The 23,952-nt window shown below is 39.0% G+C and overlaps 1 protein-coding gene across 4 annotated transcripts in view; it reads left to right on the top strand.

Moving 5' to 3' along the window:
* Nucleotides 1-23,952, top strand: part of Skeletor (DM13 and DOMON_DOH domain-containing protein skeletor) — an 87,728-nt gene that overhangs the window by 8,702 nt on the left and 55,074 nt on the right. For all 4 annotated transcript variants that reach the window (XM_028320603.1, XM_028320605.1, XM_028320606.1 and 1 more), the window contains exons 2-3: nucleotides 17,095-17,238; nucleotides 22,844-23,028. In XM_028320603.1, the coding sequence (XP_028176404.1) occupies nucleotides 17,095-17,238; nucleotides 22,844-23,028 (329 nt within the window). The remainder of the gene's footprint in view (nucleotides 1-17,094; nucleotides 17,239-22,843; nucleotides 23,029-23,952) is intronic.

The following is a 23,952-nucleotide window of genomic DNA, read 5'->3' as shown; positions in this document are numbered from 1 at the left end:
AAGTGTCACAAAGCGAGCGGCTGCAAGTGGAGCGTTCCCACCGCGCGTGCGAACCGTCCCGTGAGAGCGCGCTTACGTCACGACGCGGGGTTACGTACAGACACCCTGCTATTTGCTAATGGGCTGCTTGTGCTATAAACTCATTTAATACTCATTAAAACATGGAGTATGTTAACGCCAGTTTTTACGGCTAATTAGTAACCAAATATTATTGTACAATATCAAAAGATATTGGATCAACGTACAATTTAACCCCTCTTTAAGGACTTACTTGTTATATGCAAAACAAAGATTTCAAGAAAAAATTGCTCAGTGATAGCCATAACTTAGAAACCCTATATTAACGTCAACACCACTTCACCTGATGTAATACAGAGGCTTGTGATGTTGCGTACTTTAGCAAAACAACAGATATAAAACACAATACAGCTCTAATTGTGTTCTGCAATATGGTACAAAAAGATACTGCTCTATTTGTATTCGTACTCGATTGAAACTTTCATTGAACCCTCAAAATAGACGTCATTTCTATGATGTATGATGTGTGTGACATGACAATTGACGCGTTACGTCACCGCTACAGTTGTTCCGACGCGCGCGAAATGCCTTTTGTCGTGCGCTTACGCATCGGGGAAAGTGTCGCTTCTGCGGTGACACTAAGTGCTGCTTTGCAATATGAATACATTTTATGGGAAACGATGTTAAACGTTTTACATAATAGCAAACTATGATTAATAGGAGATGTGCATTGCTAAGAACAGTTGGTTGAAAAGTTTTACCAGAGCTGATTTTTTAGGAGCTAAACTTGTTATCTTTGAAACTAAATATCCAATTTTAAAAAGTCGATGATGGAAATTCTTACATCTAGAAATAAACTAGTAGAGAAATACAATCCAGCCTAAAGAGATCTCTAAAATAATAATAAGATCAGTTTCAAAATACATATTTTATGAGTAATTATTTCGTGGTAGTAAAACTTTTATAGGAAATATGAGACTTTTCTGTCCATCTGGCACTCTGAGTCATGAGCTAAAATGAAGCACCAAAAGCAGAAAAAGCGGCCAAAGTGTAGTTCCCGCTGCGAGATATCACATTACCGCCACTAATTATTGCTAATTAATGAGGAGACAACAGTGAGCACCTGCGCGTGAGATCATGATCGTGGCAATTAAACATTTACTACAGTTTTATAGTGTCATCGGCTATTTTAACGTTTTGTAGTCTGGAGCTCATTAAAACGAATTCTTTTGGGCAGAGTCGCTCCTAAATCAACTTATGCACTTCTATGTTATTGTTTGTATTTGTTAAATACTTTTAAGCACTGTGCGGATTTTTTTTACATCAAGGTAGTGTGCCTCACTTGGGAACTGAACCGAGTTTGAAAGCCTAACTACCAACAAGATCATCCATCATACTCGTATAATACTCGTATGTCTACATTAAATTTGTGAAAGTTTACTACCCAATTGTCTATACATAGCGTTTGTTAATTAAATAAGATGATGCGTCCATCGAGCGTCAATTTCCATTATAAAAGATTTAATAGCTGTAATTATAAAACACTGTTAGAATAAATTTAATAAATAAACTGTGGAGAAATTAAACCATACGTTTTGTTGCACAAATGTGGAATTTCTGCATACAAAATAACCTTGTAACGTGAATCCTGCTACGTTATTTGTGTGAAAAACTTGGAGGAAGGGAAATGTGGGAGCTTCAGCAAGTAGTAAAATAAAATCAATGATTTGATTTGATAATCTCATTATCTCCCATCGCTTTTAGAAAGAAAGAAAGATTGATTACAATGGACATCACACAAATACAGGCAATTAAACAGACATGACAGTGGCACATAATAATGGAAGAAAAAAAAAAAAACAAGAGTAAACTGAGCAGTGCCACCCATTCACCAACAAGATGCCCACTGCAACGGGACCCCACTCAGCATATGCCGTGGCCCACGGTGACGAAGGTCACGGCGCTGGTTTTCAGTGTGCCCCATGCCGAGTGAGGGCCACGGACCATTGGTAAAATAAATAAAATAGTCGGCTGCATAAAATTGTCTAGATAAACAGACATAAATAGTAATATTAGTGCACAAATAAATACAAATTTTCGATTTGCCTTTGTGGAGAATATGGCAGAGAGCGATAGCTCGTTTGCTCGCTGCAGGAAAGCGGCAGTGCCTTAAGTCGGGAGCACGACATCCGGAGCACTTGGGCAAGAGCCGCTTCCGCTGTTGCGCACTACCTCCGCAGGCCGGTCGCTTGGATTAACTGCTATTTTGCATACTCACCTGTACTTCTAATTGATTTTTAATCATCTCATGTAATCGCGGTTTGGGTATGTTTTCCCCAAGCTTATTTCGCTCTTTCGTTCAATTCACTTTAATCAAGTAATGTGTAGTATTTTTCAATTCTACTAATATTATGTTTGGATGTCTGGATGTGTTACTCTTTCACGCAAAAACTACTGAACGGATTTTCATGAAACTTTACACTGTTATTGTTTATAACCCAGAATAACATAGGCTATAATTTATGACGATCTATGACAAACGAAATTTCACGCGGGTGAAGCCGGTTTAGTTAGTAAAAGCTAGTTTTACAATAATTCATCTACGAATTCAGAAAAAAACTTTACATGTCAATCAATATTATCAGTAAAATCAGAAATATTTTAGTCCAATTGTCGTGCGTCGACAAGCGAATTCGTCACGCACATAATGTCCACACAAAAACGTCACTGCGTGCATATTCGGAGCGCAGTGTGTCAGTGTGTCCACGCGCGACTTTCTTGTGCGCCCAGTAGGCCTAAGATGCGCCCGTGATAACTTTATCGACGTCAAAATGTATGGGCAAAATCGATAAAATGGCGTGATAACCGCTTATCGCGGCGCGCATCTTAGGCCTACAGCATTATACTTCGTGCGTCATGTGTACGCGGGATGTGCGCGTTGATGTCTAATGTATGGCGCGCGCCGATTTGACGATATTGGTCCGATTTCGATGTTTTTTAATAAGAAATCGAAATAATGTAAACAACTTTCGAGTTGATTTTACGTTTTAGTCGAAGAATTTTCATCTAAATTAGTCACAAAACATTAAGATTATCTAATAAACGATATCAACACATTTTTTAAATTAGATTGTGATTGTACGCTGACAAATTATTCTGTTAAGAAAATCAAATTTATGAACAATTAATTTTAAAATAATTCTATCTAATTGTTTTCAATAAAAATAAAACGTCGTGTAAGTAATTGAATATGATTCTAATGTATTTTTCAGACAGTAGATATTTATTAGTAACATGTTTATAACTTCATAAATATAAAAAGCTATGTAGGTACTTTGCATTACAATAAGAAAGCTTGTAGTAAATCCATCATCCATTTTGAAAAACACTCTGATTGATAATTTACTTTTATAAGTTATCATATATGTACCTAAATAAAAATCTTTAATTTATTGTAGTTTACAAAACGGCTATCATTAGCCGTAAGAATACTTGCTATCAAACAGCACGCTAAGTAGCCGCCAGTGGCTGCAAGTTTTCTCTGTATCAACTTATCTCATCTGCAGTTCAATACACCGCGCAAAAATGCGTAGAAAGTGAGAGGACCCCCCCCCCTCAGATGCCCCCCCCCGGCCCCCCTAGCGAAAGTGATCCGCGCGGGTGGCCCGTCCGATGCGTGAGCGATGCTATTACATTTGTTGTAGAAGTCACTGGTAGGATTGGTATNCTATTACATTTGTTGAAGAAGTCACTGGTAGGATTGGTATATGTGGATGATTTGTAGAACTATGCTGAGGTTGGAGATGTTTTTACACCATGGAGGTCCCAAACGACAGGTTTTCTATATGTCGGCAGTTTAAGATTTAAATACTTTGGTTTCTGCGATCATATGATCATACGATCCACGCGGGCGCAGGTGAAAATCGCGCCATGAGTTCTTAGCCTTAAAATTCTTTATGAGTATGTAGGTCCTTTTCAGGGCACTTAAACATATATACATATAGCTTACCCTACCACCACTTCGGGACAACATATCAACTGATGCTGAAAAGAAATGGCGAAAGAAACTCAGCCACCTTTGGTACAATCTAAGCATTTTCTATACATTACAAATCAACTGATGCTGATAAGAAATGGCGAAAGAAACTCAGCCACCTTTGCTACAATCTATTAGCATTTTCTATACATTACAAAAAATAAACCTCAGCTAAAAACGCAAAAGATTTAATCGTGCAATCAGTAGTGCAAGAAAGTGTGACAGAACATGCCAATTTTCAAAGCTTTTAGAGCATTTAGTTTCACACACAAAAGACCAAAACTCTTTAACTGAGCAATTATCTAATTGTCGGCGGTTACGCGAGCGGCGCGCGCCGACGAGATCCAGCGCAGATGGGCGCGCCGAACTAACGACGTTGGTCCAGATACTTGCCTCAAGTTTAGACCCGCATTATAAGCTTTTCTCAATCTATTACTTACTTATTTCTTTAGATATGAGAGAGTAACATGAAATATTTAATAAAAGCCATTGAGTTGTACAATACAGGCAAAGGGATTTTACTTCTTTCTTTCTTTTGCAATCTGTTTTGCAATATCTACATAGTAACACTGGTTGTAATGCAATCTTTTACTAGTTTTTTGTGGTAACTGTTCAAATGTCGCTTTCAGGTCACAAAAAAGTTTGATTTAAAAGCACCAAAATTTTTTTTTGGAAAAATGGCTTCCTAATAACCAATTTTCCCCTTCGTCTCCTTCAATGTTGTTCTCATTAATTGCAGTAATGTAATTTTAATGGTTCCCTGGACTACCGGCTTAAGTTTGAGTCCGTGTCTGTAATACGGGCTGGGCAAGTTTCCGCTGCAGCCGCTGCGTAGCGGTCTGCGATGCTCTGATAACCAAGCGGGCGGGTCGTTGAGCTTAGATGATATGCCTTGCTCCCGGATTGGGCTGCTAGGTCATGGCTTCGTTTGGAAATGATATACATCACTATATCATCATGGCACGTTTAATCTCAACAAACTGGCATTTTCAACTGCGCTGATTTTATGTATTTTCTGAGATTTTGGGAATTATGATTGGTATTGGTATTGAGTTTGTAAATTACTAGTGGTGGTGTTAGATCCTAAATATTTATCTGCTCTTCAAATTAATTTCATTTGAGTGAAAAAATTAATTCCCCAAGTTCGAACACTAAAGAAGACAACTCAGTCTTGTGTGTTTCTATTTCGAGCTACTTTTTGTCTTCTTACCTGAATTATTTCAATTCTATTTACTGTTAAATTAACCGACCGTTATTTTCATTCATGAAATCCCAACTTAATATTATAAATGCGAAAGTAACTCTGTCTGTCTGTCTGTCTGTCTGTTACGCTTTCCCGCTTAAACCTCGCAACCGATTTTGATGAAATTTGGCATAGAGATAGTTTGAGTCCCGGGAAAGAACATAGGATAGTTTTTATCCCGGTTTTTGAAACAGGGACGCGCGCGATAAAGTTTTTCTGTGACAGACAAAATTCCACGCGGGCGAAGCCGCGGGCGGAAAGCTAGTACATTCATAATATCTTATTTAATATTACATTAAATGACTATTGAACTGATTGAACTCACAGACCGTGAAGATATCAGCCGTATTCATTTATTATTGGTTTTGTGTATAAAACGCGTGACTCAAAGCAACAGTTGGAAACTATTTTGATTAAACTTTCTACGTGAGTTTATTGCGACATCGAGACGTCACTGAATTGCTGAAAACGTCCGAGTGGACGCGAATCTGTGAGGCGGTGGACCGAGACCGCCGCCTGAGTCGCCTCTACTGCGGCTGGGAACCAACAAGCCAAACTAATAGCTAGCAGCTTGTACCACAAATCACTTAATGGTTACAGCTTCTATTATACATTCTACGTGTATATAACTCAAAGATCTATCAGCCCAAACCACTGGACGGATCAGGCTGAAATTTGGCTTACAGGTAGATGTTATGACGTAGGCATCCGCTAAGAAAGGATTTTAAGAAACTCCACCCCTAAGGGGGTAAAATGGGATCCACACGTACGAATTCGCGGGCGGCCGCTAGTAAACTATAATCGTCTAAGATTCCAGGTATAAATACTCGTGTATGTAGTATTATGAGCATCAGAAGGATTGCTACTGTTGTGCAGTTAGGTACATAAACTCTATCAGACCAGGCAACGGCAGCTGCCACTGATATATTTAACTAGCTGACCCGGCGAACTTTGTTCCGCCTTAATGGCAATAAATAAGCAGACTTTTTTTTTGTTTCGAACGGGATAAAAAGTATCCTATGTCCTTCTCCTGGCTCTAAACTACCTCCCTGACAATTTTCAGCTAAATCGGTTCAGCCGTTCTCGAGTTATATATAAGCGAAGTAACTAACACGACTTTCTTTTATACAGTGTGAGTCACGTTAAAGTGTACATATGAAAATAGATGAAACTAGACCTATTTTTATCGACAAAAAAGAGGTCAATTTTTTTTTGAGATTTTTTTTTAATTTTTTATAGAATTTTTTTTCTTCCAATTACTTATTGTAAAGAAAATGTAATAACTTTTAAACGAAGCGGTATATCCTGATAAAATAAAAACAGTAATAATGCTAAATAACAGGCGATACTAAAAAAATACATAAAATACACAAAAAATGCCAACAAATAATAAAAAATGATACTTTTTGAAAAAAATCTGCTTTTAAATTCGTGTTTTTTTGGTTATTTGATATTTTTTTCCAAAAAATGCCCCTATAACAGGTGGTTTTTATTACTTTGTATTATTCTCTATCGTATTATCTTTGTAGAACCAAAAATCGCATGTCTCTATCCCTATCACAACATTTGCTATGATCGTTAGCCTNGATGGGATAAACTTTTCTCAATCTATTACTTACTTATTTCTTTAGATATGAGAGAGTACTCGTAATATGAAAGATGTAATAAAAACCAACCATGGGCAGGGCACATAGTACGCAGAACTGACGGCCGATGGGGCAGAAAGGTTCTGGAATGGAGGCCGCGTCATCGTAAAGGTAGCAGGGAAGCGCTGGACGCAGGCCGCTACCAATCGATCAACATGGAAAGCATTGGGGGAGGCCTATGTTCAGCAGTGGACGTCCTATGGCTGAAATGATGATGATGATGATGATGAATAAAAACCATCGAGTTGTACAATACAGGCAAAGGTATCGGGCTTTTACTTCTTTCTGTTTTGTAATATCTATATAGTAACACTGGTTGTAGTGCAATCTTTTACTAGTTTTTTGTGGTAACTGTTCAAATGTCGCTTTCAGGTCACAAAAAAGTTTGATTTAAAAGCACCAAAATTCTTTTTTGTAAAATTGGCTTCCAAATAACCAATTTTCCCCTTTGTCTCCTTCAATGTGTTTTTCTTTAATTGCAGTAATGTAATTTTAATGGTTCCCTGGACTACCGGCTTAAGTTTGAGTCCGTGTCTGTAATACGGGCTGGGCAAGTTTCCGCTGCAGCCGCTGCGTAGCGGTCTGCGATGCTCTGATAACCAAGCGGGCGGGTCGTTGAGCTTGATGTTGATATGCCTTGCTCCCGGATTGGGCTGCTAGGTCATGGTTTCGTTTAGAATGATTCACATCACTATATTATCATGGCACGATTAATCTCAACAAATTGGCAGTTCCCACTGCGTTGATGCATGCATTTTCTTAGTACTTATATTTTAAAATTTCATGGACTCTGTGGGAAAATAAGAACCTTTGGGAACAAGCCCATATTTTGTGGTTTTGGTATTTGATTGCCATTAAGCTTGTAGACTTGAAGATTACTAGCAGTGCAGCGGTGGGTTTAGATCCTAACATACGGCGATTATATGTATAGCTTTATCTGCTCTTCAAATTAATTTCATTTGAGTGAAAAAATTAATTCCCCAAGTTCGAACACTAAAGAAGACAACTCAGTCTTGTGTGTTTCTATTTCGAGCTACTTTTTGTCTTCTTACCTGAATTATTTCAATTCTATTTACTGTTAAATTAACCGACCGTTATTTTCATTCATGAAATACATTCATAATATCTTATTTAATATTACATTAAATGACTATTGAACTGATTGAACTCACAGACCGTGAAGATATCAGCCGTATTCATTTATTATTGGTTTTGTGTATAAAACGCGTGACTCAAAGCAACACTTGGAAGCTATTTTGATTAAACTTTCTACGTAAGTTTATTGCGACATCGAGACGTCACTGAATAGCTGAAAACGTCCGAGTGGACGCGAATCTGTGAGGCGGTGGACCGAGACCGCCGCCTGAGCCGCCTCTACTGCGGCTGGGAACCAACGAGCCAAACTAATAGCTAGCAGCTTGTAACACGGATTTTGCTTATTGTGTCAAGGTGCCCATGCTATTAGCGAGAGGTGGGTCAAGTCCCAGAAGTAATATATTTTCATCGATAAAATTGTCCATAGATTACGCCCTTAAAGTTTGATCTCTGCTTCCCTGGACACACTGTATATTATGCAGTATTATGAGCATCAGAAGGATTGCTACTGTTGTGCAGTTAGGTATGTAAACTCTATCAGACCAGGCAACGGCAGCTGCCACTGATATTTAATTTTACTGGGCTCATTTATAAATTCTTAAAAAGCGTAACCTTTTCAACATTCTTTCGAAACCATTTTATGCGACATATCCAAGCGAATTCTACAATCATTAAGGGTCACTTAAAAGTTTACACTCTCCATAACGTTACTAGTTACTAAATAATCTAATTATACCTAATACATACGAGTGTAACAAAGAATATTACAATTACTATAACACTTCAGCCACTAGAGTCTTAACACAATTTGGAATTTTTACTACCAAATGCTACTTTTATTAAAGAATGAAAATTTTACTATCACCACTTAACAAATGTCACTGCACACAATGCTGCGTCACTTGGTTCGGCTGTTTAGAGAAGGAGCATACTTTCTTGCCACAAATGCACCGCAAATAAAAGAAATTGCAATGAAAGCATGTAGTGGGACCTGACTAATATAGAGCAGGGGTCGTTAGAGCACATTCGTGTTCCGGCTTTGAAAACAATTTGTGGCTATTTACACTTACGGTGCTTCATGACGTTGAGCTCTCCAAGCTTGATATAGTTTGCGCAATTATACTTTTGATGATTAATTGATGTTTCATGATAGCATTACATTGAGATGGTATTTGTATTTGGTAGCACTTAAGCAATATACATACGCCCGTATTCACAAACGATGCTTGCTTAAGTGAAGCAGCAATTCGAACGCACAGCTTTGAATAGAGCTCTGTGATTGGTTTGTGTGTCACCCTGTGCGTCCACGCGTACTGTGAGATCTCATAGTAATGTTTGTGAATACGGGCGANCTCATTTTATAAATTCTTAAAGAGCGTAACCTTTTCAACATTCTTTCGAAACCATTTTATGCGAGATAATCAAGCGAATTCTACAGTCATTAAGGGTCACTTAAAAGCTTGCGCTCTCCATAACGTTCCTACTTACTCAATAACGTAATTATAATACCTAATATCTACATACGAGTATAGCCACTAGAGTCACTTAACACAATTTCGTATTTTTGATATTATCAAATGCTACTTTTATTAAAAAATCGCTGTTCTACTATCGCCACTTAACAAATGTCACTGCACAATGCTGCGTCACTAAGTTTGGCTGTTTAGAGAAGGAGCATACTTTCTTGTCACAAATGCACCGCAAATAAAAGAAATTGCAATGAAAGCATGTAGCAGGACTTGACTAATATAGAGCAGGGGTCGTTAGTGCACATTCGTGTTCCGGCTTTGAAAACAATTTGTGGCTATTTACACTTACGGTGCTGCAGCTCTCTTCTTCAAGCTTGGTATAGCTTGTGTAATTATACTTTTGATGATTAATTGATGATTCATGATAGCATTACATTGAGATGGTATTTGTATTTGGTAGCACTTACGCAATATACATACGCCCGTATTCACAAACGATGCTTGTTTAAGTGAAGCAGCAAATCGAACGCGCAGCTTTGAATAGAGCTCTGTGATTGGTTTGTGTCACCCTGTGCGTCCACGCGTACTGTGAGACCTCATAGTAATGTTTGTTAATACAGTCCATATAATAACACCTAACCTTATGCCGAGAAAAATGATTATATCTCTCTCGCCTTGGATATAGTTATTTCCGCTTATTTTCTAATTCCAGTTAATGCTATTATTATACACGTTTCCGCCCGAGGCGGGACGAGCCTCGTCGAACACGATGTCCCATCTGAGTAATGATCCCCGGACACGAAGCGTTACAGGAACTACAGGCTCGGCTCCCGGATGAAAGGAGCTATCTCATATGAGACAATTCCTTATAGTTGTAATGATGGAAGCTTTGAGCTTTCATAGGAAAGATTGAAATGAATAGTAATTGAAACTTTTTATGCATTTTAAATGTATTGATATTAATATTTATCATCTTATTAGATTCTAATAGTTTGCGGTGATAATACTTCGTCTACATTAAAAACTTTCCATATTTCCTCCAATCCCATATAGGAACTTATATCCTGTCTCTATAAAACTTCGATGACTTTAGTGATGTCTACGAGCTTGTTTGTCGATATTGTTTAAATTAACTCGTTGCGAATTATCTACGTGTCTTGTTAATGTATTCTTTTTTCACAGAAATCACTTTACATAGACATAGTCAGGCACAACAAAGAACATCCTCTATAGTTAAATTATTTAATGTAAACAGTTTTCTATTCTACAAAGTCTTAAAGCGTGGAGTGTATTAAAAATATGACATGTTAAAAGCAGATGCCTACGTTATGAAAGTTTAATCCCCAAATTCAGGTATCGATAAAGACGTCACTTCTCTAGAGGCGTTCTTAACGGCCCATAAAAGGACGAGTCGAAACTTGGCGCTCGCAGACGAGATTTTTGCGCCAACTTCAGATTTATTATGTCTACTACGTTTATGGCATGCGAGCGGGCCGAATTACATTTCTGAATTATTATGACAGTTTGTTGTATAATTGGAGAATGTAGAGAGTTATACTGTTTTTGGCAAAAATAATGTATGCTGGAAGAAAGTATTGTGATTTAAAAACGAACGTAACGTTACTTTAAGTGTTTTTTGTTTGGTTTTCGAAAAACCAAATAATACCTGTTAAGTGTGTAATTTACTGAAATGTCTTTAGCCGCACTTACATCGCCTTGTTACATAAGTAACCGCTCAAAAATTACAACTTCAGACTTTACCCCCAAGCCGTAACCTCGAGACGGAAGCTCGGTGCGCCGGCGCAGCTCTTCATTAGCTTGCGAAACAATGATAAGTAACAACGAGAACGGTGGCTGCAACGTGATGCAGTGCTGTATTGTTTTTATCGTCGACTAGCTTTCCGCCCGCGGCTTCGCCCGCGTGGAATTTTGTCTGTCACAGAAAAACTTTATCGCGCGCGTCCCTGTTTCAAAAACCGGGATAAAAACTATCCTATGTTCTTTCCCGGGACTCAAACTATCTCTATGCCAAATTTCATCAAAATCGGTTGCGAGGTTTAAGCGGGAAAGCGTAACAGACAGACAGACAGACAGAGTTACTTTCGCATTTATAATATTAGTTGGGATAGTTGGGATTTATCAATTGCAGTCTAACATTTCGATTGCACAGCAATCTTTGTTTTAAAATATGTGATTAGGATATTGCTACGGATTAACATAGCTAATCTGTTGTGAAAATTCTAATAGTCACTTTAACATTTTCTATGATACGTGGGTGCACTACAATCTTATTAGTCGAAATACAAATAGGTACTCGTTAGCTTGGTGAGATACGGCTACTTCTCGTTCGTTAAAATACGCCAAATTGCAAATCACTCCATTAAATTGCAATAACTCACAGTTGTTAATCGTGCTCTACATAATCATGGCCTCCTCAGCGAATGAGGAAAAAAAAAAGTTAAGTATCAAGAGAAATTCGAATTTAAGACGGTGTTGGTAAGATACTTCTTGTTTTAAATTCCAGGACAGTATGCAATGTCCCAATTTAGCATTACAGGTCAATGCGCACTCATTTGTTTTGTGCACATAATCATCGCATCTACTTGTGATAATTATCAAATATTTGTACACACTTCCTGTCAACACGCGCCCGCAACAATGTGTTGCGACACCGCGAAACAATAGCGCATCAGAGAGTTTATTAAAACATTCGCGGTTACGTCACGGTGACGTCACGCGCGTAACGTGCATCTGGGGCGTGTCAACTGAGTGCACTTAGCGATAATAAAGACGCTTTTTGCATTAAAAAGCAATTACGCAAACTGAGAAGACTGCGGAAATAAATAATATTTAATGACGCACTTGGACATTGCCAATTTGTGTTAAATAATGCTCATTACGTTTCAGTGAATGTCTGAAAATTATTTTACGTATTAACTGTAATTAGAGCAATTATTATTAATGAATACGTTCTATATTCTCTGCTATAATTAAACTTTACATTCAAATGTTTATAAAAAATATACATCAAATAGTTGACAACATTAAAAATATGAATCGGTCAGCTAATCTATATAAATATAAAAAAAAATAAAACCGACTCCAAAAAACATACACTAAAAAGTAGAAAAATAATTACTAATTACATATTTATTAGGACGAATTAATATTTATGTATACCATGATTGATACTTTTGGAGTCGGTGCCAAGATTATGAAACGTGTGAAGTTTGCCTGCACCGACTCCAAAAGTATCAATCATGGTATACATAAATATTAATTCGTCCTAATAAANAAGCAATTTCGCAAACTGAGAAGACAGCGGAAATAAATAATATTTAATGATGCACTTGGACATTGCCAATTTGTGTTAAATAATGCTCATTACGTTTCAGTGAATGTCTGAAAAATATTTTACGTATGAACTGTAATTAGAGCAATTATTATTAATGAATACGTTCTATTTTCTCTGCTATAATTAAACTTTACATTCAAATGTTTATAAATATACATCAAATAGTGGACAACATTAAAAATATGAATCGGTCAGCTAATTTGAAATATTAATAGTGTTTACTGCAATAAATTCAAAAATATAAAACTGACAAATAATATTGATGGACAAAGATAATTAACAACTTCAATCAACGTAAAATCGGAAGCATTTTACACTTCAAAGCGATTTACGGTACAGTACAATAATATTTTATTTTATACCTTCATCACGGGTAGAAAAAACACATAATTTTGCAGGATAGATAAGGAAAGCTATTACTTGAAACGTTTGTCTTGTTCATTCAACTCATTTTGACCGAAGACAGTATAATTTTGTTCTTCCTTTAAAATTAAAAAGTTTCTAGACTTCCTGAACTCCCAGCGCAAGTTGTAAGCCAGCCGAGTCCTGGCTTCGGTGGACACGATGTCGGTCGGCGTATGTAAATGCGCCAAGTTCAGATCGGCTCGGAAGTCGGCTCAGCTGATCTAATCCGAGGCACTGGTTAACGGGGTCAGTCACTGCATCCCAACTTGTGGGCACGTAGGGCTGGCTAGACAGACAGTTTACATATAAAAGAAATATCGATAAACAATGATCAAACCCTAATGCACCAAAAACGAACACAGTGAAATGTCAGCATGTTCGCAATTTGCATATAGTTCAATCAGGTTTAACGTCAGGTTGTTGAAAATCAACTGAACCAAGTGCTATAGACATCATTAAGTTAAGTAGTAGTGCCTTTGACTTCAGCAACATCAAATGTGTGTAGGCAATCATTGAGTGTTGCATTTAAACTTTCTTTTACCTCTACGATAAGAGAGACACGATTTGGCACATTTATTTCCCCATAAAGATAATAGATCTACACTTCACGCAAATAAGGAGACTCCGTTACCAGCCCTACCTCTTAGATAGATACCATCACTCAGCGGGAACGTTAAACTTAGCATAAAACTCTCGTACCATACCTATTACCGGTTCTTATCGTGCCAGCCTTCCTCTATAATCCACACTACAAAGTGGTCTCTTTGTCTCTACAAATAGGGTCTACATAAACTGCAAAGTTATCTCAGCATCGAATACTTTTTCTTTATATCACATGCACAGTTTTTCTAACCAAAATAGATCGTATTACAATGTGTTAAAGGTGAAGTGGAAAGTATAACAAAATGGCGATGTAGTCTTTTTAAGACTGACCACTTTCTCGTAATACGACCGTATTAGCGATCGCGATTCGCTTTCGATGTATTAAATGTTATTAAAATTAAACATCTACATTATTTCTGAGTATTTGCTATAACATTTATTCTTGGAATAACATCAACAGATAGAAAATTGTCGAGAGTTGAGTCTTTGCGGGTCTGATTTAATTCAATAGAAACCAACACTGTAGCTGAATGTCTTTGAAAGAATTACACGAATTAATTCCACCAGCCCCCTTCCATCATCGGGGAACCAGACGCAGGTTAGCTTACCATCCCTATATTGTTGACATTCCACCAGCTCGCACTAAGCGTTTCGATGACTCTTTTATAATGCGAACAGCTAGGCACTGGAATTCGTTGCCTGCTGCTGTCTTTCCCGAAAACTATAATCCGGGCCTTTTCAAGGCGAGAGTGAATAGGCACTTACAGGGCAGATATATACCATCCTAGACTGCATCCCACTTAACATCAGGTGCGATTGTGGTCAAATACCTGCCTTGTCATGCATAAAAAAAGCACTAGTCACAGTTTTAAAGGAAGCGAAGTATTTATGTTTTAGCATCAATTCAGTTCATCAGGTAAAATGGTGTTATGTACAATTTAGTATTTTATAGCAACGAATTAAGATTCATTTCAAGCCTTCACGGGCAAGGTAGAATGATACGTATCACTCGAGTTTATACGAGTGCGTAGGTAATACCATAATACCGCAATAAAACGATAACGCCTAGTTGTCTCGCTTGGAGCGGTTATGCTGTGATTGAGGACTGTTGTGTTGATTCTATCTACCTAGAAAGTGGTGGAGTAGGCATGTGATGACTAAACAAGAACTTTCCAAAAATACTAAAAGGCACTTGAGGCGATCTAGTTTCGAGGATTAGACATTGTCACCAGAAGTAGCGCGGATGTTCTAGTTTCTAGCCTTTGACCAACATCAGTGTCATGTTATAGAATTGCGATTTTGTTTCGCGTATGAAAGATTTTCAGAATACAACACAATCATTGACCAACCCATATGGTGGTTGCGTATAGAAACATACGATATTATTCATCACATGCAGTTGTATCTTGTTGACTGTTGGTATTCGACTTAAAGATGGTCAATAAATATGTTTATTCAAATACTAATTTTGATTAGGTCAATAAATTTTTAAGAACAGCAAACATTAGCATTATTATGCACAAATGAACTGTGCATATGCCGTCACGATTGCGTGTGCGAGGGGAATATGTTACAAGGCGAACAATGGACATTTATCTCCCGCTAAATGCCATATGCCGATACAATTAAATCACCATACGATCACTAATAATTGCTGCCTTAATGAAATACGAGGCTGTAATGATGAATATGAAGTCTCGAAGATTATAAAGCAGATTAATACATAGGTAGTTATTTATGCCAGAATATTCGCAGAAAATTAACTGTTCAGTGTGCTTACCATGAGTTTACGTTAGGTGTGCTCGCTAGCGACTGCGTAAAAAAATGACATTAATTGTATGACATATTGTGCAGTGCCCCTAGCGGCTACTTTCAAGAAACAAAATCTTCATAGAGATTTTTGACGTACTCGCTAGCGAGAACACCTAACGTAAACTCATGGTAGGTACACAGTAAACTTTTATTGTTACTTATTTGCAAAGAGGATACGATACTGCAGGATACATTTTATATCCACTTAAGACTATTAAAATGATCGTGCAGGAAACAATTTTGTCAGCTATGTAATCAGATAATGGTAATTGAACTTTTGCTGCTGGGCATTTCGGCTCCATTTATTTTAATTCAAGATCCTATTGACTCAAATTCATGACTGTAATTATTTGTGTGGCTGTTGTGGTTCCGGTAGAGTAGAATAAGACTACCCCTACATTTTCCGTGGATGTCGTAAGAGGTGACTTAGGGAGAAATATTTGAACATACGCCTTTTAGGCAATAACCGTGTGGTGACGGCAGAGTAGAATACATTTGTCACCAACCCCTACTCTTCCCGCGGGTGTCGTAAGAGGCGACTTAGGGACTACACATCAAACAGAGAATGGGCAGCAGCGCTCTCTGAAAAACATCAATCTTTTAAACTGCGATCTCCAACCCGCCTGCCAAGCGTGGAGATTATGGCAAACCCCTCCACTATAGTGGAGGAGGCTCATAGTCCAGCAGTGGACTGTAAAGGGCTGTTGATGACATTGATGACGCCTTTTAGGCCTATCCAACGCTTCTGGCCAGCAGCAAGGGAAGTAGAGCAGATAGGCAAATTCCTTCATTTGCCTCTGGNTATAGTGGAGGAGGCTCATAGTCCAGCAGTGGACTGTAAAGGGCTGTTGATGACATTGATGACGCCTTTTAGGCCTATCCAACCCTTCTGGCCAGCAGCAAGGGAAGTAGCGCAGATAGGCAAATTCCTTTATTTGCCTCTGGTAAATCACAGTTTGCGGAAAACACTTGGATATGGGCAGGGCAAGTCTGGAAATCCTTATGGGAGACCAACATCCGGAATAGAAAGGAAAAATTTTTATTCGATCCAAAATAAATAAAATAATTACAGACTTAAAATATACAAATCTATACTAATATTATAAAGAGGAAAGATTTGTACCTATTTTTGTATGTTTGTAATGAATAGGCTCAAAAACCACTGAACGAATTTTGATGAAACTTTACAGTATTATTGTTCATAATCCAGAATAACATATAGGCTATAATTTATGACGATCTGTGACAAACGAAATTTCGCGTGCGAAGCCGCGGGCGGAAAGCTAGTTTAATATAGGTAGGTATTTGTGCCAAAAGGCGCCCAAGCCCAATATCATTTTCCTGTAACGAACATCCTCCTGCAATGGAAACTAAATGACCTGATAACTGACAGTATACCTTTGTTGTTGCAGCGGCGCTGGGCGCGCAGGCGCGCTACCACGGGCGCGAGGTCGGCGCGCTGTCGCAGCTGCACCACGGCGTGCGCGGCACGGTGTTCGCCGTCGACGCGCGCACGCTCTTCATACACGACTTCCACTACGACGGCGTTGGCCCAGGTAAGGCTCATTGCTCGGCCTCGGTGACGACCCCCCCGACCTTTTTTTTAGGGGAAAAAATGCGTTGAATCGCATAGATATCCTGCGGGGACAGGGTAGGTAGATATCCTGTGGGGCTCACCAAGCCAGAAGGACAAAGCATACCCACTAAAAAGACCCCGGTGCTCCGTCATTCGCCTTAAGTGGGAGGAAACTGTGGATTTCCGGACAAAGCCTTCTCTACCACAGGCCACCACCACCGTCGGACGGGAACAGCTGTGTGCTTCCAGCTGCTCCTGTCGTTGTTGTAGGGCCCATCGCCGGGAGGGGCTGTGGTAGTGAAGGTTTTGTCCGGAAATCCACAGTTTCCTCCCACTTATGGCGAGTGACGGAGCACCGGGGTCTTTTTAGTGGGTATGCCTCGTCCTTCTGGCTTGGTGAGCCCCACATAACCTACCCTGTCCCCGCAGGGTATGTATGCGATTCAACGCATTTTTTCCCCTTAAAAAAAGGTAAGGCTCATTGCCTTAAATATAATTTGGAGACCACGTCTGCTTGCGACTGATCCAATTCCAAAAAGTAGGTCCATGTATGTCGTTAAATTGTAGTGTGTACCACGGTGCTCGCAGTACCTACACACGAACTTCATGCACGAATTCCACTACGACGGCGTTGACCCAATCAAGGATCAACAGTTGGATAAGTTAAATATTTTATGTATTGTAATTTTAATTTATTTGTAACCTCATCAACATGGAAATCATTGGAGGAGGCCTATGTTTAGGAGTAGACGTCCTATGGCTGAAATGATGGTAATGAAGAAAAAGTACCTAACTCACTGCTAGTTTACAGTCTCATGCGTTTACATATAAACTGACGGAGTTCACAATTGCACGTTGCCTCGTTGACATATGGCCTCTAAGTTAGTACACTGTATTTTTTTTTTTTTTATCCACAACGATATTTTTTAGTATAGGTAGTTTCTTCAAAATAAGTTTGGTCTTTTCATGAAATGATGAACATCTGTTCTGGAAGTTGGGTTACGTGGGTAATACGATTTTATACGGCTATGGGTAATGTAATATTAATGTAATTATTGTTATGCGACAGACATTTCACTATAGAACATTTAATAATGTAAACCTTTCAATCATTTTTATCTGCTCTACAAAAGCTCATCTCTGAAAACTACGTAGATAGAGTATGAAGAAAATGCATTTGCATAATACGCAGTCTGCGGAATACAAACGCCCCGGAGGAATTTTCCACGGGTTATTATTTTTTACACGCGAACAAAACTGGAAACAAACAATATGCTCGTCTTTTATTGCTCGCGAACTTTGCCTCCATTACACAACACCACGCACTCCTACAATACATCTGCTGCACGGCTTAGGGCTGGTCATTTTAGAATTTTATTCACGAGAAAACTTGATAACATTATGTTTTTTTTTAGGGAAATATTTATTTTTATTTGATAAAAACTATAGCATTTACGTTATTAAAATTGCACATCATATTATTTTTCTAAATTTTCATATCTCAGCTCGGGGCTGGTATTTTTTTTTAAATCATTTACGGGCATTTCCAAGTGAATGATTTGATTTAATTTGTTGTTTCTGCTAAATCTGGTGAAATTGTTGAGAATGCCAAATCTTGATTTCCAAGACAGCCAAAATATTTTTTGGCTATATTGCCAAAAATAATCTTTTCAAATTAAAAGTTTAGTAATCTTTGCCAATAGGTAGGTAATATTGTTGTTTAATGCAAAGTTTACATTTTACTAATTAGAAAACAAAGTTATAAAAATACTCGAACGTTAAGTCTGTTACTGGCAACCCCTGGTCCGCGGATGATATTGCTAGTTGTTGGTATCAGGAAACTCCACAAAGTGGACCAGGCAGGCGTCTAAGAGTCTGATGGTTGACGCCTTTCGCCAGTAATGACGACCTACTGCTTTGAGCAGTAATTATGTTCCTTGAAATAAAAGTAGAGCTTTCCACGCCGAAGGACCATGGTTTTAAAGTCTCTACAACAAAATTAATTGGATAAATCACTTCATCTACAGTATTTTAATAAGAGAATACCAAATTATAGGCCCTCTCCATTTCGTGACGTCGCATCGTTACTACGAGTAATATTATTTATCGAATTTGGTAGCGATATTCGTCTACTACCTAATACAAATCAATTACTTCTGTAATTGGACAAGACTACAAACACAAATATAAATTTACGATCCAGTAAATATAAATGTAATTGTGATATTTAAGTCATTTCTATTTTTACTTTCACTCTTTTCTGTCTCATTTGATCATTTCCTTATAATACGAGCTGCTCGCATGCAATAAGATTGATAGCGAGAAACATGACAAACAAAACAAGATTAAAAGCCGACAATGTTGTTCATACATGATGCGAGCTGCGTTCACTTTGACCTGACTGCTGCCCGCAGAACGCATGCAGTGTGGCAAATCCTTAATTGGATAAGTTAAAATATAAATAAATACATTGAACATGGATGATGGCATTAATTAAAAAAAATATGAATGTGACATGTTCGCGCCGGAGACAAATCGTGTTCGATTGTTTGTGTTGTTCCCAGAATTGTTGTTCGCTTATTGTCCGAGCGTGGGTGCGCCGTGCCGGTTGTTGTGGGAGGCGCAAATGGCTCATGTTGATGTTTAATGTTATTTTTTAATTTCAACTAAATTACTCATTCCATTCTTTGTCTGTATTTTTTATGGGAACCATCACTGATTATGAGCATTTTTTTAATAATACAACAGAAATAAAGAGATCACAGTTAGAAATACGAGAAGCTAACGATAACCGCACCGTATTGAATCAAGAAGAACATTTATGTACATATTGGATCGTACTATCCAACGATTGGCAACTAAGCCGGCGGCAACTTTGCTTCGTGCCGTACAACTTTGATTTGTTCCTTCGACTAGTGTTGTAGAGTGTTCAGCAACTGAGGAAAAGTTCCACGGCATTGATAGATTTAGATAATTTGATCTAACAAAGTGGCATAGGTACTTTATTGAAGGAGAAAGACAATATTTGGATGAAGTGGTCTCTATATCTTTGTTCCTTATGAAAACGATTCAGTACACTAAGAAAATAATATCAGCTGCTGAACAACAGTTTCAGTACAGTTTCATACAATCAGCTGAATAACAGAACTCTGAAACTGTTAGGCTGAGTTGAACCACCTAACTTTGACCGTAACTATAACGATAACAGGTGTTTTTTATATGGAGTTTGACAGATTTTTGACGTTTGTCAAAGTTAAAGTAAGATTGTGCAACCCAGCTTTACATTTTTCGTGCAACAGTGACAGGCAAATTATAAGCAGTGAGAACAACTCATCGAAACCAGTTGCAGTGATTATGACACCGTTAAATTTTAAGAGCCACTATTAACACAAAAAGTGTCGATAAGGATATCGATAGAGTCCCGTCCCTATAATTCGTGACACTAATGCAAATCCTCCGTGTTGATGCAACTTCCCCAGCAGTTGTGGCGGCGCAGGTGGCAGGCAATAATGCTCACCTGGGGGAGGAAATTGGAACTTATAAACTGCATAAGTTTGCATGTCACACTCACACAATGTAGGCATTTTAGTGTTTGAAGATGACAAAGCGGCAATATTTTGTTTGAACACGCTTTCTCGTAGTACACGGACATTTTATAAATATTTTTCCTCTATAATATTATAATTATATCTATGTAAGACCACTTATGTACCTGGAATTACGCAAATAAAGAAATTTGATTTGATTTGATTTGATTATTGACGTAAACATACGATAAGATTGATGAATATAAAGTAAGGAAGTCTCACATCCTTGAACAACATTTCTGGCCTGTTTCTTGTACTTGTCAAATAAATTGACGCTGCTCATAATTTCGGTAGAACATGGACACTTCAACGAAATTATTTATGCTCGAGTTTGCGGTCAAATGCTTCTATGATTTTTTTTATAAAATCAAATTGGACTTAGGAATAGGATACCGGCCATTTTGATCGTAAAAATAAACCGAATAGGAAAGTTGGTTTCTCATGTTAGATATGTGAAAAAAAAAAGAATTTTGGATATCAGTACGCAAATATTTGCTGAAACCCATGCGGGCGGAAACTGCGAGTTTTCAATCTGAAACCACCTCGCCACTGCACTGCGTTTGTACGCGCGAGCGCTCCCGATATGGGCACGTCGCGCGTTCTTACGCAGAGCACGCATATCGTTGCTTTATTTCTTTTAAGCAACATGTTCTTTTGTTTAAAGAAAATATGAAAGTTTCATTTATTAATTAATTTAAATATAAAAAAATAACATGTTTGAATATTAAAACAGGGCACAGTTTACATCATCAACACGTTTCAATGTTGTTTCCTCGAGTCAATAAACTTAATGGAAGCCTAAACGTTGATCACTTTCGATTACAATCCGGTTTGCGAATGTAATGGTTGATATGCCCCCGGCTAGTGTGGGGGGCTTCCTGCTCACTTTCGCTGGTTCCCACGCCTGGCGACGATCTAGGGTGACCATAAGAAAAAAAACTGTTTGTGTAATTATTCTCCACATGCCACAGCGTCAGTTTTGGTTTTGTAGGTTTAAAGTGCACGCATGAAAATTACAAAATCAGTTTTATTCGATATCTTTGACTAATGGAGTCCTAAAGGAGCAAGTTCGTAGGCGACTCTACATAGCAGTAGCAGACGACGAAATGTAAAACACTTTCAGACGATGTATCGCTAGCAATAGATGCTATTTATTGAACAGGAATCACTTACACCTCTAGGTACTAGTTTACATACAGACGTACTGATGACCACCACTGTAAGTCACAATAGTAACAAAATCCTTTCTCGCAAAATCAACATAAAATATTATCCCAAATGATGGCCACCCTTGCAAGTTGTCTTGATCAGGTCGTGCCCGTCGATCATAATCGCGCGATCACTTTCTTTTCCTTCCGATCCACATCCGCAGGCTGAGTGGGGCGTGTGCTCAAGGGCACATGTATCCAATGTTACACTTTTATGTACACCAATAGTACCTACAGTTAGTTTTATACACACAATCTTTGACAAAACTGTGTAGGGTCTCAAATAAAGATTGTTATTTTTAGTTCGCCCACTATAGCTCTAGGCAATCCAACTTTCGGACCATGATCAGTAATGCAGCCAGACAGTTGAAATAATAAATAACTCTAGTCACAAGTTGGCATTGATTGATTGAAATAAAAGCTTCGAATAATCATTCTGCCTGCAGTGAATGTGATAGATAGTTCTGTGAATCGATATTGTAAGCGCTATTCAATAGAGTATTTTGATAACTAATGCTTATACAGATTTGTGTTCAATTAAGTTATGTATACCTACCTCAAGACATGGTGGGAGGTGATGTACCAAAGTAGCGACGTAGTTTTATAGAATAAGGTTCCGTATGTTTATGGAGACTAATACAGTGGACTGATGAGCTGATGATTATGTTAGGGGTAGGTTTACCACAGGTTGCGGTAGAGATCAAACTAGCGTTTTTCGGATTTTGAACTGGTACGCTGGGTTGGGCCATTGTCGCCTCAAACATATCATTAACGTTACCTCAATTTCCAGCGGCGTTCTTCTACGTGGGCACGTCCAAGACGCCCAACGCTGTGGGTGCGACGCGACTGCGCGACGAGCGCGGCGGCACCAGCCCGCTGCGGCGCTACCGTGGCGAGGGCGTTACGATCTCGCTGCCCGACGGCGTCACGCTGCGCGATGTCAAATGGTTCTCCGTCTGGTGCGACGAGTATGCGGTGAGTCATCAGTAAACCTAGCTATCTATCGTAGTGCATCGACTCTTGAGCCGGTTCGGGCGTCGAGCTGGTGCTCATGGCCCGTGCTTCTTCTCGGCTGGCTACTGCCAGTCGGTGGGTGAGGCGTCGCTTTGACGACGGACTGGCCTGAGGCTTCTACCTGGCACCACTGTCCCGCCCTCGGCGCGGTACTAGCCCACCGGGTGAGTCACAGTTGGTTGAGGCCCAGTGAACGACCAGCGAGCGGGCGGTTCCTGGATGCCAGGGAGCTTTCAGGTAGTCATGGTCAGTCAGTGTGTTGGGTTGGGTTGGTGCGGGTGTGGGGCCGTCACGATTCTGAAGCGGGGCCTCGGTGCTGTGACGGCCGAACCTAGCCTCCACTTCAGTAGCACGACCCTCTCCTGTCATCATCATTGTGGCCCGATGCGGCCGGCGTCACGCTCCTCGCCAAGTGGTCAGACTAGTACTCAGTGAGTCACCATCAGGGGCATCAGGCTTGCTTCCATTGCATTAACATGCCTCTCTTGCAATGATGACCATTGCTACGGCCCGCTGCGGCGCTACCGCGTCAAAGGGGTCACCGTCTCGCTGCCCGACGGCGTCATACGTCAAGTTGTTCGCCATCTGGCGAGTACTCGGTGAGTTATTATCAGCCAAACATTGGATGAGCATGAGGCCATTCAGTGTGAAAATTTCACAGGCGAGCTCCCCTGAAACACGCCTGTAATGTCCCGAGAGCGCGTTCAGTTCACACGCGATTAGTTCACGGCGCGTGCGATTTACATTACACGAGTAGCGGAGATTCTTTCATGATTTACCTTCAACTATGTTCTATGAGTATTTAGTTTAGCAAATATGGAATAGTATATCTTGATTGACGATTAACTAAAGTAATAATGATGATGTAGGTATGCATCCGCTAAG

The sequence above is a fragment of the Ostrinia furnacalis genome, unplaced genomic scaffold (genome assembly GCF_004193835.3).
Source record: "Ostrinia furnacalis isolate ACB-3 unplaced genomic scaffold, ASM419383v2 OfSCF7415, whole genome shotgun sequence".
Lineage (NCBI taxonomy): Eukaryota > Metazoa > Arthropoda > Insecta > Lepidoptera > Crambidae > Ostrinia > Ostrinia furnacalis.
This window is presented reverse-complemented; position numbering and strand designations above follow the sequence as displayed.